The following is a 13,314-nucleotide window of genomic DNA, read 5'->3' on the forward strand; positions in this document are numbered from 1 at the left end:
CTAAATCTCTATGACAATTTTGGTATCTCCTTTACATTTCTTTTATCGTATCTACCCTTCTGATATTAAAGTTTCCACCAATTCTTGTAACAATTTATGCACTTTCTTTTTACCCTTCTCTCACCTACTTTCATACCTCTAATCAGAAAGTTTCTTTTTATTTTCTCTATCGTCATAAGCTGCACCTGCCTCGATAACTCTCCCACACACTAAATCCCTGTCTCTTCCTTCTTCCCTACACGCTTCCAGCTCACTTTTTACTTCTTCTGTGTTTTTCATTTCCTTTCTAAAATCTCTATTTTCCTATTCACCTTTCTCATTTTCATAATTTCTTTTTCCTAATATTTTCATTATCCTCTTCATATTTTCTTTCACTTTCTTCCATTTCCTTTACAGCACCGGATATTTAAGAATACCCATAGGGCACCTTAGGGATATCTATTTGCTTCAGGTGGTTTGGATATCCTTAAGATATCATGATGATGTTCTAGGATATCCTAAGTATATCATAAGGACATCAAAACCGCCGGAAGCACATGGATAATGGATATCCATAGGGTGTCCCAGGGATATCCTTAAATATCTGGTACTGTGAGGGTTTGCTTTCCAATTTTCCTTTAATCCTAATTCATCTATCCTCTTCCAAAAATCATTATATTTCTCATTCGGTCACTTCCCTCTCACATCATTCAGATATTCAAGATATCCTACGGATTTCCTTGGGATATCCTTATTTTTAAGAACTAACGGATATCTTACACAAAAAAAATTGGACTAATTTTTTTTGCAACTGATTTTGATTGGGACTATATTTAAGTACATGCAGGAAAAAAAATTTATCTCAATATTTTATTTTTAATATATCTATATTATTATTATTATTATTTTATTTTTATTATTATTTTTTTATCTTGATCAAACTCTAATACATCATCACTAAGTTACAAATGTTTTCAAACTGCATCGATTTATTTTTTTAATTCATCAACTCATGTTTCATAAATAAATAAAATCTCCATGAAGAGGTAAAACGTGTTCGCGAAATTAACAAAAAAAAATTCATAATTTAACTTGGCAGAGGTTTTATTATTTTATTTTTTTAAATTTTTCTTATATCAACATAATTTAAAATATCTCTCTAAAGAAGTAAGAACAAATAATAATCTAAATTCAAATTTTATTCATGTAAACTAATAATTTGTTTAGCTATTTTTTTACTAGATCCATTTTACTTCTTAATCCTTCAGCGTTATTACTAGAAAAACTGGGTTAATGATCACTTTGTCTCTCAGTACTTTAATTTTATTAGTAAAGAGAGGATTTTATTTTCTGTGTTACAATTGTAGTGTGTACAGTTTCTTTGCGATTTATTAACTTTAGTCTAACTGCATCTAGAAGTTTTATATACAGTGTAAAATATCTCTTTATTCTTAGTTATATCTCTCAGTATAGTTGTAAATTTGTACAAATGGTTAAATGTTTCTTTATGATTCGACCAAGTTTTTCTGAATTTTTCAAAATAGATACTTGTAGAGAATATTTGTTTCTGTTATTGAATTCTTAAATAAAATTAACCGATTTGAAGAACAGAAAGAAAATTATATTTTTTAAAGGGAGGCACCACCCCCCAATTTTGATCAACTTAAATTTAAATTATTTAACGAGGTGCCTCCTCTTAATACATATTTTACAAGTATAAACTAATAAATGTTAATAAATAGTTCTGTAACCCTATCACTCCCAGGAAAAAGTGGACATTTAAGAAAAGAAAACTGCAGTTAATCTTACAGTTTTTTGGAGTGCTGATTACGAATACAACGTTAGTATTTAAAAATTAAAAATAACGAAAAATTCTAATAATTTTAAAATCTTCGTTTCAATGAGATATTTAAAAAATAAAATTTTTCCAATGGACACAGAAACGTCTTTGTTCCAAAAACATTCTTACGTAGCGCTGCTTGATCCACTTAATTCAGTGGTAATAGTCAACCTGTAGCTGTGTCAGACGGTCGCGCAGTGATTTAAGTCAACGTTTGACACAACGTATACACACTGAAATGATTGTTTGCGTTTGAACAGTTAAATTCAAATTCTTTTAATTTCGAAACAGATGTTTACAAATAAATGTTTCATAAATGTCCTCCAGATATCCCATAGATATCGTCAGGATATCCCACAGATATCATCAGGATATCCCACAGATATCATCAGGATATCCCACAGATATCATCAGGATATCCCACAGATATCATCAGAATATCCCATAGATATCGTCAGGATATCCCACAGATCTTTTTAGGATATTCTCAGTATATCTTCTGGATGTCAAGAAGATATTCTCAGGATACTGTTTTTAAAGTCATTATGAGACTACGAGTGAGAATATTCTGTGAATTAAATTTTATATAAATAAAATAAAATGCAACTTGTTTTTCGAGAAAGTTGTTTAATTTGAAAAATTATTAACTAATTTTTTTCTCATTCGTGATTTATTCCTTTATTCATATGCTTAATATTGTCAGAAAATAAATTGGCTTTAAACAATATAAATTCTTCCCCGCAAATAACGAATAACTATTAATATTAATTATACATTAAGTGCATGAGTTTATTTAAAAACTTTGAAAAATGCGTTTCAAATTTTCATTTAAAATAAATTAGAAGCTCATAAGATTTTTGTTTTTATTATATTATTATTCATTATATTAGCTTAACAATTTTAACTTTTAGAAATATATGTTGAGATATTAAATATCCCGTGAATATCCTAAGAATATCCCACGATCATCCTGAAGATATCCTGCGATATAATATCCAATAGATATTTTGTGGATGTCTTAGGGATATCCTGTAGATATCCTATGGATGTCCTGTTGATGTCCCACAGACCGGCGGTTTGGATATCCTAGAGATATCCCAAGATATCCTGGGGACCATTCTAGGATATCGACCATTGATATGGATATCATATGGATATTCTTTTGTTATGAGGGTATTAATTATTTTTAGTGTCAAAAATTTTGAATATTGATTTTTATATTGTAAATTTTAAAACATAAGGGTTAACCTTTTTTTATTTTCTTTTTTTCAGCGACAATTTCGTGGCCAAGGCAAGAACAACCCTGTCCAATTACAGGAGATTTTTGCATGAACGGTGGTACCTGCTTATTTTTCGAGACCGTCGGTGAACCAGCCTGCAGGTAAGATACTACGATATTCTGTTTATCTAGAGGAGACCGGGGCTGAAAGTGCCGATTTTGAGAAATTAAATAAAATGCTAGTAAAATAAAAACTTTTTGTTTTTATCTATAGTCTATTTATTTTAAAATTTAATGTAGTTTTTAAATCTATTATTATTTTTTGATAATTTTGAACATTTTTTTTTGTAAAAAATGATTTTGTGCAGCGAGGCAACACGGCACGTTGAACTCCGCGCTGGGGAGAGTTGTGCCGACGCCGGGGTCGGTTGTGCCGCTCAGATTTTTAAGTTGTTTCAGTTGAAGCAAATGATTTTCGGCGTAAGAAATAAAATAATTATTGTCAATATATGATTTACTATTATTTATTAATCATTTGTTATAAACTTTTAAAGGTTTTTAGGAACAATCTTAAGATTTCTATATTTTAGTAAGTAGAAATAAACATTTTCTGACTTACATTCTATAATTGCATAGATAGTCAGTCACTTAAAATATAGTTTTCGTAATAAGTATTTTTATTATAAACATTTAAAAGATTTTTCCAATAATCGTAACATTTATAGATTTTTGTAAATAAATAAACATTTTTGACTTAAATTTTACAATTACATAATTATAGTCATTCTTTAAAAATATTTTTTGGAATAATTATTTGTATCGTTAATTAATTGTAAAAACTCTACTTTCTGATTAATAAATAATTTTTAAGACATGAATACTTATTCCGAATGCGATTTATTGAAATTACAATTGACACACATATAACTGACCCTTTTTTTACCCTTCACACATTTTAAATGTGCCCAGTTTTCGCCAACCATGCATTGAATCAACTTTTCTCTTGATTTCAAGTTGGAAAAACTATTCGAACAAACGAGGCAATAGTAGATTATGGTTATGTAGCAATTGACAGCGGCACAACCAGCCCCAAGCGAAAGGCACAATTAACCTCGTTGCGTTGACGCTCACTTTTTATCAAATATTAAAAAAATAGTTAAATTAAATATTAGGTTTCTTACACTATTAAATCCGTCAATGAATTTGGATCATTTTAAAAAAAATACGTATCGATATCTTTAAAAATGCAAAAAATAGACCAAAAAGTGTAAACATGAAAACTTGCACATAAGTGACGCCAAAGCACCAAATTACTAACAGCTAATTATTCCGTGAAGTAAACAAAATCAAAATAGTTGCCAAAGATGCGCATAAGTAAAATAATAGTTTTCTCAGTTCCACTTTTCAAAAAAAAAATTTTGTTTTTGAGATATTCCTATGGGCACAACTTACCCCAGGCACTTTCAGCCCAGGTCTCTCCTACAACTAGGTATAACTGTTAATTGATTTTCTCATTTATTTACATAGTAAAATTAATTTATTGTTATTAATTATATGTAGTATAATGGATATTTATATTAATTTAAGTTTATTTTTAATTATTTTTTGCATTCTAAAATTTTTAAACAATCATTTTTTTCCCATAAGTTAAAAAAATGTTAGAACACCTATGAACATTTTTCTTTAACATTGTAGAGTTTTTAAGACGCATCTTTTGAACTATTAGCAAACATTCTACACTGTTATTTTATTCAAATTTATTGCATTTTTAAAATTGAAAAATTTTGAAAAACCTGGCTTTTTGTATTATTTATTTAAAAATCTTTATGTGTAACTTTAATATTATCATAAACAACTTAGAGAATATTTAAAAACGAATTAATTGACGAATTACGAAGTTATTAATGTTAAAAATAGATAATTAAATTGAAGGATATAATTAGGCATATTTTTATGTTTGTAAAAATATTTTTTTTATTTAAAAAAGTTACAAAATGGCGGATTTACGGCCGTCTTTCGAAGATGGTTTTTATTGGAGGGGCTCCACTGCACGCAGCACACAGGTTGCAAAAGTTAATCTGGAACAAAATAAATTTTTTTTCTTAATTTACATTAGAATAGCTACAGAAATACGTGGCCAATTTTGAAAATATTAATTTTTGTTAAATTGGAGAGTTTTTGAAATTGAAAGTCGATTTTTAGACTAAAAAATTGATACTTTTTTGTCCCTAAAAAATAGAAATTTTATAATATCGAAAATCGGCCACGTATTTCTGTACGAAATGTTGTTTTAAAGATATGATAAAAATTTGGGTAGAAAAAATGAAAATTAATTGAGTTATACTGCGTGCAGATTTGAAAAATCATGTTTTGAGAAAAACGCGTTTAAAGTTTTGACATGTGTTTAATGCATGAAAAAATAATAAATTTAAGAACTAAAAATTTTTTACCATCAGTCTGCTATTTTAGAAACATATAATTGACCTTCTAATGACATCTTTTAGTGAATTAGAAAAGTTCAAAGTTGAATTCAAAGGCGCGTTTAGCAGATGTTTTGGCTGAATTTCCTTGGCACATTTATTCCGTGGTTTGACTGTAGGATTACGATTTCTTCTGAGTCGACATGACTAAACACTATTAATAGTAATGAAAAATTAATAATGTTGATATCAACGACGATATTTTACGATATGTGAAAATAGAAAGGCGACCACAATCGAACGACTTCGAGTACTCACAATCGAATTTGTCAGTCATATTAAAATGTCATGAAAAAAATTTTGATTTTGAACATAGTGGTGGCAGTCGGTACTAAATCACAAAATATAATAAATTTACTGTGTAAATATTCATTGCACTTACCTTCTCGATTGATTTACATCAACTTGTGGCTCTTTAAAAAATGATTAAAAAAACTTTTGTGACATCCTACTCGTATGAAAAAACTAATTTCTTCAGAACACAATACACGGGTGTCTGTTTCTCTGTTATTTTCATAAGAAACATGCACTTGACATTTCACGGTGCGCCAGAAGGTGATTTAAATAAAAATGAATTGACACTTAAAAATTCTTTTTGATTATACCTAATTCTTAGATGAATGAAAAACATTTCTCAATAGTTTTTAAAATCAGTTTACGTCGAATGGTCTCTGAAATTCTTTGGAAAGAAGAGACCTTTAATTATCGCCCTATAAAAACGGCACTAATCGTGAAAATGATAAACATTAATTTTAAAATTTCTTCTTGAAAGACGGTCACTTTTTTACAAAAGCAGTTAGAGATTCTTATCTTATATAAATTTCCTAAATCCGAAAGATTATGCGAATCCATACAAAAACACGATTGCAAAACGAAAAGTAATATAATGACAGGTTCATTACGTCCTGCCGCCGTCAGATGGCAGCAGCATGCAGGGCGCACAAAGTCGCAGCTGTTATTAGATTACTTTTCTACTTTTTGTTTTGCAACCATGTTTTTCTATGGATTCGTACCGTCTTTTGGATTTAGGAAATGTATAAGATGAGGATTTTGTCTGATTTTGTTAAAAGTGTTCGTGTTTCGAGAAAAAAGTATTTTAAAATGAATACTATTTCACGTTGAGAGCGATAATTAAAACTCTCTTCTTGCTAAAGAATTTCAGATATCGTTCGACACTCTTAAGGCATCAATATAAAAACAAAACAAGAAAATAACTTCATTGTTAATAAATTTATATGAACCCAAATCTAAAACATCTATTATCTATATGCATATAAGTATACATTAAATAAATTATGGTTCCTCATAAAACACTATTTTTATATATTTAAAACTCAATTTTTTTTAAATTTGGCACGTAAGTTGATTTTAAAACCTATTGAAAAATAGTTTTTATTTATTTAAGAACCATAATCAAAAAGAATTTTTAAGTGCCAACTCATTTTTATTTAAACCTCCTTCTGGCGCACCGTGATTTGTCAGGTTTTATTCATTTGTTTATTGTCAAAAGTTACTCAGGGGTCTCGACAACTGAACCATGTCACAACCGTAAATTTCTTATGATATATAGTTGAAGATAAATTAAGATAATAAGAGAAAAGTGCCAATATAGACGAAATCAGGAAGCCACGTAATAAAAAAGTTGATTTTGTATTTGTGTAAAATTGTTTTTAATTATACGTAAAATTGATTTTACATAATTGTTATTACTGCAATGATTATTCGAGGGGTTTTTTTTATATATATACAGACACGAAATAGGGAAGACGTAATCTCCATCCCAAGTATTATGGTCTTTTATTGTTACGAACTATGAGGTAAGAATTTCGTAAATTACACTGAATATTAACTATCATCACTCACTCAAACGTCTTCAAACTTTGAGCATAACTGATCTAATTTATTCATTACATTATTATATATGAAATCTATATTTTTATTTTTATTACAGTTATTATATCGAGTGAAAATTTTACTTATGTTAACAATTATGTTTGATTGTCAGAATATATATTGTTAAATTGGGTTTCAATTGATTCTATTTCTCTGACTCAATGTTTGTAATCGTATGTTCAATGCTCAAATTCTCACTCTCTCCATTTGAATTCCTCCCTCACAACACGACGTGCATAACTTATCGAAACCGGCAAGTGCGATTAATTTAGTTAGAAACACATTTCTTAATCGATTTTAATTAAGTTTTAGTACATTTTGCAAGTTTTTGCGTTTTTGAATGTGGTTATGATTTATTTTGCTTCACACTATATAAGCATTTACAGAAATTTTTAAAGGAGTTTTAAGATGATTTGACATGTGAAAATTCATATTTTATACATTAAAAAATTGATTGCGTAAAGGAAAGTTTAATTTTCTATTCATCGAACTAGGTCGTTGCTTTAAAAAATTGCAGAGGGTGAACTTTCGTAACTGGTCGACAACACCAATAAGTTATAGTAGCACACCTTTTTCTTCTATTATCTCATAAGGTTATGAAGTTTATTGTTCTAAATTCTTTTCCGAACTAGAATATTTCATTATAATTAAGCTGACAAGGGAATCTTATCGTTATAATTTAGATTGCATGTCAATGTTAAAGAATTTATTATTTTGTTAAATTAATTTTTGGCTATTTAGACTTTAGAATTACTTTAAGCATTTAAATATAATTTAGTATCTACGTCACTGGAATGTAGAGTATTTCTTCGAAATGAGTATTACTTTAAGTAATATAGAAAATTGTCTTTCATCCCTTGAAAAACGTAATGTTGAGATTCATTATCGTCGTTAGTGTACCTTGCAGATAACACACTCGATATTTTATTTGCACGATAAATTGTTAACGGACAAAATTAATTATTATTTTAAAATAATTATATTTATGTTCTTATAATTAAACTAGAGTTGTGCAAAAGGTGCACCGATTTTACATAAATTATAGAATTCAGAATTAGCTACCGATCTTCAAATTTATTTCTACTGTAATGATTCTTCAATTAGTTTTTCCTTTTTTCGAACACCGGGTCTCCTAAGATTATATTTTCTAAGTCGTAAAATTTTTATTACCGCATTGACACTGGTATATTTTAGGCTAGACCTAAAATTTTATTATTTAGTTTATTTTTATTAACTGTTTATTTATTAATTGTCTATAAATTATTTATTTAATTATTTATATTTTTAATTAATATTGCAAAAATCTTTAAAAAATGATCATTCATTTAATATTTTAACCCAGGCCGATGCACCAACAATTATAAGTTCTGTTATGTCATATTTTAAATAATTTTTAATTTTACCTAAGCTGAACTTATAATTGTTCCCTATTCTAATTCCTCAATTTAACTTAGCTAAATTAACTAAGTTGGGAAGAGGTTTATTATATGAATGATTTAAAAAAAATACAATATAAAAATTATTTATTTAAAAATGCTGAATGTTCTCAATTATTATTATTATAAGACAATCAAACAATCCTTATTTTTAAAGATTCATATTTTTTACCTTTAAATAAGCTTTGTAATGATTCCTCGAATGATTCTTTAATTAGTTTTTTCTTTTTTCGAACACCGGGTCTCCTAAGATTATATCTTCTAAGTCGTAAAAGTTTTATTACCTCATTGACACAGGTATATTTTAGGCTAGACCGTAACTGACGAAAACTTCTGAATATGTAAAATTTTAACTTGTGAACTACGATGACATTTGTGTATCTTCGATGTATATTTTTAAAAACTGTATTTGACACTCGCTACGATGAACTCCGTGCTTATAATTTGGGACTGCCTTCGTAGTGAAAGGTTTCCCTTTATATAGTTATATTTTCCAATGTGTTTTTCGCGGCAGTACCAGCTCGCCTCTTTGGGTGAGATTCAAAATCGGTACCTCACAGACACGAAAAGTGTTTATTGCTTTTTTTCTATGTATTGGTGACTCCGTATGTTGATTTCCTTGTTTGTAGATCGTCTTTCATAATTCCAAATATCAAGAACATTACAACCTTAATAAATATTATAATTTTATACATTGATCATTTTTAATATATCACCGTCCGACACGATTTTTCACACACGAAAAAAACAATGATTTTCAGAAACTAGGACCAAAAAAAAGATACCCGTGTCTGGGCGTTTTGCTAGATCAGGTCATTTTTTGCTTTTAGGGGTAAAAACAACCCTTAAATGAAAGGTGATAGGAAATCTTGTACAAATTAATAATTTTTTATGAAACCTGGTATCTCGGGGTTTTCCGGGTCGCTGATTACGAATCTGATGTCAGATTTTCAAAATTCAAAATGGCGGATCCAATATGGCGGTCGAAATTTATAAAAATTCACCAATTCATTTGAAAGTTGTTACTTAGGGGTTTTTGGGGTCGCTGATTACGAATATGATGTCAGATTTTCAAAATTCAAAATGACGGATTCAATATGGCGGTCGAAATTTATAAAAGTTCATCGAATTCACTTGAAAGTTGTTACTTAGGGGTTTTTGGGGTCGCTGATAACGAATATGATGTCAGATTTTGAAAATTCAAAATGGCGGATCCAATATGGCGGTCGAAATTTATAAATATTAATTATTTTTTGTAAAACTTGGTATCTAGGGATTTTTGGGGTCGCTGAGTACGAATCTGAAGTCAGATTTTTAAAATTCAAAATGACAGATTCAATACGGCGGTCAAAATTTATAAAAGTTCATCGAATTCACTTGAAACTTTTTACTTGAAGGTTTTTGGGGTCGCTGATAACGAATTCGATGTCTGGTTTTCAAAATTCAAAATGGTGGATCGAATATGGTGGTCGAAATTTATAAATGTTATTAGATTTTTATAAAACTTTGTATCTCTGGGTTTTTGGGGTCGCTGAGTACGAATCTGATTGTAGATTTTTAAAATTCAATATGGCAGACTCAATATGAAGGTTGAAATTTAAAAAAATTGTTAATTTTTTGTAAAACTTGGTATCTAAGGGCTTTCGGCGTCTCTAAGTACGAAAGTGATGTCAGATAAAAATAATAAAAACGCCAAATCTAATAAAGGTGAAGATCACAAATCTGAAAAATAATTTTGAAAATTTAAATGTTCGATCAATTTTTTGTTAAAATTTGCAAGCTAACATTTTAAAATTTTTATTTTAAGTGATTTTTAATCTGAAACAAATATGATGCAATAAAATAAAATTAATAGAAACATTTCATAAAAACTCTTGTATTACATTTGTGTAAATTTTAGACGCTTATTTTTACGATTTAAAGATTCGACCGCCATATTGGATGCGCCATTTTGAATTTTCAAAATCTGACATCATATTCGTTATCAGCGACCCCAAAAACCCCTAAGTAACAACTTTCAAATGAATTGGTGAATTTTTATAAATTTCGACCGCCATATTGAATCCGTCATTTTGAATTTTGAAAATCTGACATCATATTCGTAATCAGCGACCCCAAAAACCCCTCAGTAACAACTTTCAAATGAATTGGTGAATTTTTATAAATTTCGACCGCCATATTGGATCCGCCATTTTGAATTTTGAAAATCTGACATCAGATTCGTAATCAGCGACCCGGAAAACCCCGAGATACCAGGTTTCATAAAAAATTATTAATTTGTACAAGATTTCCTATCACCTTTCATTTAAGGGTTGTTTTTACCCCTAAAAGCAAAAAATGACCTGATCTAGCAAAACGCCCAGACACGGGTATCTTTTTTTTGGTCCTAGTTTCTGAAAATCATTGTTTTTTTCGTGTGTGAAAAAAAAAGTTGAATTTTGTCGGACGGTGTATTTTAACAATCATTATGATTATTTCGTTATTAACATGATTATTTATTTATACATTTAATATATATAAACAATTAATTTACTCTTGAATATTCGTTTTATTCACAAATACCTGTCTACTCATAAACAATCATTTATTCACAAATATATTTATTTATTTATAAATAATTGTTTAATTACAAATATTTGTTTATTTAAAAACAATTATTTATTTACAAATGTATTTTTAAAAAAATTAATTTTACATAAATATTATTTATTTATAAAGAAATGTTACGGTGACGTGACACTACACTTGCATTAAATTTTTCTTTTATGCTTTTGTTGCAAGCTTTAGATTTTAATTTGTTTCCATAACAAATAATGATTCATTTATTATTTTCTTAATTTTATAAATGAAATTTCTAATAAAGTTAATTCTCCATTGAAGTCAGATTTCTGTCTTTAGTGTTTAAAAAATTCACTTCTTTTTTCTTGAATTCTATATTATATTTCAGGATTTCATTTGTAGAATGGATGATTTTTTATCGCTGAACATCTCTACTATAAAATAAAGAAAGCCAAAGAAAGTTTCATTCGCAAGGCAAAACTTATTTAGTTAGGATCTTTTTATTAACCCAATATCTGATATTGCTGATGGAATCTTTTCGATTATTATTATAGTATATATGATGAAATGGTTATCGGTATGATGAGACTTTCAAGCTTATACAGTTCTCTGATAAACTTTTTTGTTAAAAATTATTTTTGTGATCACGTAAGCGGAAATATTCAATGTCGTAAAATATAATCGCAAGACTAATGCATTTAATACACTTGAAAATTATTATCGTCTCTTTTCTCTCTCTCTCTAAAAAAAGAGAGAGTGAAAAGTTTTGAATGCAGGAAAAGTATTGGCACACCAATGAATATCAGGCTTCATCTAGACTGATTTTGAAGCCGGAAATCCCAATAGACAGGAAAATTCGTGCATTTTGATATGGAAGTCCGTGTAGCCGGAAACTCGTTAAACAAATTTGGCAGCCGACTCGATCCGGTGATCCGAGGAATAAAAGTACCCAAGGGATGTGCCAGTCAGGTTAGGCACACGAATTGATCCAAAAAGGTAGATGGAGTATCGACTGACCGATGCAACTTTCTCTCAGTTGACAAGGGTTTATTGGCTTTATCAAAGAATCAGGTTGTTCAAAATAAAAAGAAAGTAAAAAAAAGAAAAGAAAAGAAATTACACATATGCGACACATCTTGATCTCGGCTTGCCTTACCTAGTCATTCTTCCCTCACATAGAAAGACAAGTGCTTTACGAAACTTTATAAAAACCTTGGCTGCATGCCATGTCTCCACTACAATTCAAAATAAAAGTAAGAATAGACATACATATAGTATAAGCTTAATAATTTTAAATATTTCACAATTATTATATTTAAGTTAATAAAATTTGTCTATTTCAATATTTTAGTTGTGTTAAAAGTATTAAAATCAATTATTAACATTTTTTATATTTCGACAAAGAACAAATGTGCTTTCAAATAACTTTGACAAATTCTTCATAAATAATTAAATGCGATTAAGGATTAATAAATTAAATATTACAATTGCATATTTCTTTCGTGATGATTATTAACCTACCAAAATATTTTTCGAAATATTTGTTGCCTGGCGAGGATCAATTACATAACTACTTCCAGATTTCATATTCCGTATTCTATATTCCATTTTCCGTATCTCTTATTCTCTTTCTCACATTTCGGATTCAACAGTGTGAATTCCACATTCTGAAGCCAACTTTCAGGATCGATTTTTATAAATAACAAATGAGGGAAGTTAATCGACATATTTTATTAGATTTTATATTATTTAACAGCATCAGACCGGGATTCACGTTGGCAACCTAATTACGATTTACTAATGTATATATTATCTAACATAATTATAATCTTTGTCATTAGGGAAAGAGGTTTGGTATTGGACACCCCTGCATATCTTTTGACAATAAACAAATGAATCAAACCTGAC

The 13,314-nt window shown here is 28.7% G+C and overlaps 1 protein-coding gene across 1 annotated transcript in view; it reads left to right on the top strand.

Moving 5' to 3' along the window:
- LOC127285722 (protein vein) overlaps positions 1 to 13,314 on the top strand; it is a 533,094-nt gene that overhangs the window by 469,349 nt on the left and 50,431 nt on the right. Inside the window, exon 4 of the mRNA XM_051311860.1 lies at positions 3,092 to 3,200. Within this exon, the coding sequence (XP_051167817.1) occupies positions 3,092 to 3,200 (109 nt within the window). The remainder of the gene's footprint in view (positions 1 to 3,091; positions 3,201 to 13,314) is intronic.

Source organism: Leptopilina boulardi, unplaced genomic scaffold, assembly GCF_019393585.1.
Source record: "Leptopilina boulardi isolate dan_hultmark-lab unplaced genomic scaffold, ZJU_Lbou_2.1 LbouV2_341, whole genome shotgun sequence".
In the NCBI taxonomy this organism is placed as follows: domain Eukaryota; kingdom Metazoa; phylum Arthropoda; class Insecta; order Hymenoptera; family Figitidae; genus Leptopilina; species Leptopilina boulardi.